This window comes from Nannospalax galili, unplaced genomic scaffold (assembly GCF_000622305.1).
Source record: "Nannospalax galili isolate Female #2095 unplaced genomic scaffold, S.galili_v1.0 scaffold312, whole genome shotgun sequence".
Taxonomy (NCBI): Eukaryota; Metazoa; Chordata; class Mammalia; order Rodentia; family Spalacidae; genus Nannospalax; species Nannospalax galili.
Window position 1 is genome coordinate 4,627,685 of NW_008335967.1, and position 6,000 is coordinate 4,633,684.

A 6,000-nucleotide genomic window follows, 5' to 3' on the forward strand; every position below is an offset into this window, starting at 1 on the left:
GGCAGGAAGATCACAGATTAGAAGGTTAGCCTGCACCTAAGCACTACATAATGAGTTGAGGTCAGGCCAGCCTGGGCTAATAAGTTCAGGCCAATCTGGGCTAAAAAGAAAACCCTATCTCGGGGCTGGAGAGATGGCTAAGTGGTTAAGAGCACTGACTGCTCTTGCAAAGGACCCAGGTTCAATTCCCAACACCCACATGGCAGCTACGAACTGTCCTTAACTCCAGTTCTAGGGGAATCTGAAGCCCTCTTCTGACCTCTGCAGCATTGCATGACACGGGTGCACTCACATACATGCAGACAATACACTCATACACATAAAATAAAAATATTAAAAAAAAAGAAAATCCTATCTCAAAATAACCAAAAACCAATCACCACACACACACACACACACACACACACACACACACACACACACACACAGAAAAAAAAGCGCAATATATATAAAATAGAAAAAAGTATACCAAAAAAATAAAAAAATACACTGTCACACAATATAGATTAATAGATCATCACAAATTGCAGTATATATGTAATTTAGAAAATGGTATCCTAAAAATTAAAAGAAATACTGTTTCACATTATAAATTAATAGATCATCATTCTGACCAACATACTTTACTTCTTTAAATCAGGTTACCTGTGTATAAGAAAATTACAGGTGATATAAATTTCTTATTTACTTTGCTTTGTTCTGGTTTGTATGTTTCCTAAAATAAGAACACATATATTCCATAATCAAAAAAATCTATACCTGAGATTATAAACAGGATATAAAGTCAAAATTAATTAACAGTGTATTTACATCCAATTAAAAATATTCAGGCCATTTATGTTTTCATACTTTCAAGTTAGTATAGGTCCTTTTTACGTACCTGACATATTTTCTCTTTTCCGGCGTTGTAGTAGCACCGCCCTCTCTTTATCCAAATTCCTACATTAAAACATTAACATGTTTTTCATCAAACTTCCACGATGTTTTAAGTGTGATGAAGGTTATTATCCCTCTTATGCTTAGTGGAAAACAACAGTATAAAAAAATATGTAATATCTCTTGTCTGACAGTTTAGACATGATCTAGTACTGTAGCAATAGATACCAGTTATGTGATTCTGTTTCATTCTGCTAACAATATGTTTTTTTACTTAAGGAGTGAGCACATTTTTTTTCAAACTCAATATTTATAGCAGAAAGTCTGAAAGAAGTGTTCTTCATAAATTATGGGCTGGAGAGATGGCTCAGTAGTTAAGAGCATTGGCTACTCTTTTTTTTTTTTTTTTTTTGTCTTTTTGAGACAGGGTCTCCTTGTAGCCCCCGCTATCCTGGAACTCACTATGTAGACCAGGCTGGCCTCGAACTCACAAAGATCCTCCTGCCTCTGCCTCCCAAGTGCTGGGATTAAAGGCGTGTGCCACCACACCTGGTATGAGCACTGGCTATTCTTACAGAAGACTTGGGTTCATATCCCAGCACCCACATGGTGGCTAACAACCACCTATAACTCCAATTCCAAGGGCTCCAACACCCTATTCTGCCCTCCTCAGGCACTGCACGACACGGGTACTCTTACATGCAGGCATAACACTCATATACATAAAAATAAATCAAAAATAATAAAAATAGCATCATAAATTATCTTAATTTATAATAGTAAATTAGTACCTATCGCATATTTCCATATATCAAATTATTTCCACTACTTACTTATTTCTATTGTTTATGTATTTTTAGAAGGTCTCACTATGTAACCCTTATCTCAAATTCATCCATGGAATGTTTTTACATTTACTCTACATTTCCATTGTATATAGTAATTACAGACCTAATTAACACTAGATGATTCTTTTTTTAAAAAAGATTTTTATTTATTTTAATTTTATGTTATATGAGTGTTTTGCCTGCATATATATAAGGGTACAACGTGGGGGCCTGGTGCCCACGGAGGCCAGAAGAGGGTGTTGAATCCCCTGAAACTGGAGTTACAGATTGTTAGCAGTTGCCATGTGGGTGCTGAGATATGAACTCAGCTCTTTTAGAAGAGGAGTAAGGCTTCTAACCACAGAGATCCCAGGCGATTCTTACGAGAGAATAGAGCTTTAGACTAACATGTTTACAACTTGGTAAAGGATTTGCCTCAGTGTCCACTAGGAAATATAATTATCATTCTAGTGTCACAAACAAAAATTCTACTAATGATAAGAAGCTCTTTCAGAGAACTTCTCTCTTAATGTCTATGTCAGTTTTTAGCTAATTCTTCTGGAACTGACCCACAGACATTTGTCTACCAAAATCAGTCAAGACAGGCATAGTGGTACATGGCTGAGGTGGAAAGATCATGAGTTTGAGATACACTTGGGCTAATGAGGAATTCAACACCAGACTGTACATACTGATATCCTAGCTCAGAAAAATAAATAAAAATAGAAATAAGTAAAACTGTCCACCAAAAGGTAGAAACAAAAACTTCATTTACAATAAGGGAATTTCAAGTAAAATCATGCTGAAATTTATATCTCTGACCTAATTAAACTGGCAACTCAAACTTTCTTTTTAAAATATTTATTTTTATGTTTATCAGTGGATTGCCTGCATGTGTGTAAGTGCACCTGTGTCATGCAATACCCATGGAGGACAGAATTGAAACTTACTTGAATATACTTTTTAAAATATTTTATTTTTATTTTATGTGTATGCACGTATTGCCTGCATGTACGTAAGTGCACCGTGTCATGCAATGCCTGCGGAGGACAGAAGAGGCTGTCAGATCCCCTGGAACTGGAGTTATGGACAGTTGTTAGCTGCCATGTGGATGCTGGTATTCGAACCTGGGTCTTCTGCAAGAACAACCACTGTTCTTGACCACTGAGCCATCTCTCCAGCCCTTGAATATACTATCTGACTTAACATAACACAATTACTTCTTAAATAAACTACGTAATTACAAAAGTAAGTTTTTAAGAAGGAAATTATTTAAAAATAATTTTTTTTGGAGCCTGGCATGGTGGCATGCACATTTTTAATCTCAGCACTAGGGAGATAGAGGCAGGCAGATCTCTGTGAGATTGAGTCCAGCCTGGTCTACATACCAAGTTCCAGGCCAGCTGGGGCTACAGATAACACCCTGTCTCAGAAAGACTAAAAAAAAAAATTTTTTTTTTTGGATTTATTTTCAGTTTATTGTGTATGAGTGTTTTGCCTGCATCTATGTAAGTGCACCTGTGCATGCGATGCCCGCAGAGTCCAGAAGAGGGTGTCAGATTCCTTGGAACCAGAGTTATAGGTTTGAGCTGCAACACGGGTGTTGGGAACTGAACCCAGGTCCTCTACGAGAGCTGAGCCATTTCTCCAGGACCACATGTTTAGGTATATAAGAAATTATAAGAACTAGGGATATAGCTCAGTGGTAAAATGCTCATCTAGTATGTAAAAGGCCCAAGGGTTCAATCCTCAGTATTGAAATGAATCAATGAAAGAAATCAAAGAAAGAAAGAATGAAAACGGTTATGCTGTTTTACATTTCCATCAGATATGTATGAATAATCCAACTAGGATTTTTTTTTCCAGTCTGTGTTTTGCCGGGTCTTCCACACATGTGCAAAAGAGTACACTTCCAAACATGCAGGCAATACACTCATACACATAAAAAATAAAAAAAGTAAATAAAGTTTAAAAATAAAAATAAAACTCAACATGCAACTCTCACACAACTGAGTTATCATATTCTTGTGCATGGGGAAAAAAATGAGGTTCATATAAAAACCTGTACATGAATATTCAGAGCAACTTTATTTGTAAAAGCCAAAAAGGATCTTGAGAACACCACAAATAAATTTTCTCGGTGAGTTGTCCAGTAAACCATAATACATATGTATCACAGAATATATCACCATGAAAAAGAATGGAATAGTGATACATGCAGCAAAATGACTAGCTCTCTAAGGAATTATGATGAGTGAAACAGCATATAGGGTTATACTATATGCTTCTATTTATATAATACTCTTGAATTGTCAAAATTATCAAAATGGGGTATAGATTAATGGGTGCTAAAGATCAAGGATAGAAGGGGCTGGGGAGAGCTGGCTACAAGTGGCAGGATGAAGGGTTCTAGCAACGATGGACTATTCTATTCCTTGATTCCTTAATGTGAAAAATCTTTTTTTTTTTTAAAAAAAAAAATTTTTTTATTTTATGTGTATGAGTGTTATGCCTGCACGTAAGTAAGTGCACCCGTGTCGGGCAATGCCTGCGGACAGAAGAGGCTGTCAGATCCCCTGGAACTGGAGTTACGGACAGTTGTTAGCTGCCATGTGGGTGCTGGGATTCGAACCCGGGTCTTCTGCAAGAACAGTCAGTGTTCTTAACTGCGAGCCATTTCTCCAGCCCCAAAAAATCTTAATTATAATATTTTGTAAACAATTTCATAAGATGTTACTAGTAGGAGAAAGTAGGTAGGAATGCACAAGATATCTGCATTACTATATGTGAATCTGCAGTCAACTAAAATATTAACTTAGAGACATAAAATTAATAATCTTAACAATGTATATATCTAGTTGGCATAAAAACCACATACTGAAATTCTTTCCAAGGGACTTTAAATAAATTGACTTTAGACACCTATTTTGCTTTAGCTAGTTAGACCCTCCCCACACTGTCCCCATTCCTACCTTGGGCCTAGACCCCCTCCTGTTCATCCCACCTGAGACCTCTAGGCTAGCCTCCTAAGCCAGAACCCGTTTACTAGTCTTGATACCCTTGCACCGAGACCAGCTATGTTCTGCTCCAGGGCCCATACCTATTCTGCCTAGTTAGTTAGACCCTCCCCATGATATTCCTATCCCTTGCCTTAGGCCTAAGCCCATTTCTGCTCATCTAGCCTGATAAACTGACAGACTACTGCCAGGTATAGACCCTGAAATCTATACCTCTTACCACTCACCAAAGAAGCTTCTGCAACAGATGGAGACTATTACAGAGTTCCACATCAGCAGAGAATAAATATCTGTGAGATGCCCAGTCCTAAGTGACACATGTACAATGGAACCTCAACACAAAGGCTCATGGAACATAGCAGAACAGTGGGTAGAGAGACTATTAACGCATCTCTCAACTCTCATCATCAAAGGTTCTCCATGCCACAGAGGGTGATTAACACAGAAAGCCACAACTGGCCAAAATGTAACAAGTTTAAGAAACTGCAGAGTGAGTGTCCCTGGACAGGACTCCTATATTAAACCTCTACCACCAAGGGCTCAGGGACCACTGTGGAAGAGAAGGCTCAGTAATAAGTACTCTAAAAGGGCTCACAGTAATGGTGCCAGCATGCACAAGACCCATGCAAGCTCAAACCAGATAAAAATCCAGCATAGGGGCTGGAGAGAGGGCTCAGCAGTTGAGAGTACTGGCTGCTGTGGCAGAGGACCAGCACCCATATGGAGGCTAACAACTGTCCATAACTCCAGTTCCAGGGGATCCAATGCTCTCTTCTGATCTCCATGGATACTGTACAACATGGGTGCGCCTACCTACCTGAAGGCAATACATTCATGCACATAAAAGTAATAAACAAAATATTTTTTTTAAAAAAAGAAACAGCATATAACTAGAAAATAGTTAAGGAACCCCACCCTTAGCTGAGGAACTATTGGCAGCTGATCACTACTGGTTGAGGGAGAGGTGATCTTTAAGGGAGTAATGCTACATAGACCGACCAGGCTTCAATGAATGAACTCACACCAAGGGACATCTGGGGACACAAACTTGATTCAAAAGGCCTTAACATATATGAGGAAAGTATATCCAAAGATTAAAGGGGCCAATATAATTTAAGAGTCCATATGCGCAGCTAAGGGCTACATAACAACAATGCCAGATAGGCAATACCTTCTTTTGAGTTGTTGGCCAGAGTGGCCAAAGGGATTCCCAGATAGTAACCCAACATTAGAACTGGGAAAATGAACAGCAGACCCCAATCTTATCCAAAGGAATACTG

At 38.4% G+C, this 6,000-nt stretch overlaps 1 protein-coding gene across 5 annotated transcripts in view; it reads right to left on the reverse strand.

The window, feature by feature from the left end:
• The window catches only part of Kmt2e (lysine methyltransferase 2E), an 83,120-nt gene that overhangs the window by 40,045 nt on the left and 37,075 nt on the right, over positions 1–6,000 (reverse strand). For 4 of the 5 annotated variants that reach the window (XM_008830745.3, XM_008830742.2, XM_008830743.2 and 1 more), the window contains one exon: positions 881–939. In XM_008830745.3, coding sequence (XP_008828967.1) covers positions 881–939 — 59 coding nt within the window. Of the gene's footprint in view, positions 1–645; positions 666–880; positions 940–6,000 lie in introns of those variants that run through there. The other variant, XM_029562341.1, reaches the window with a different exon arrangement.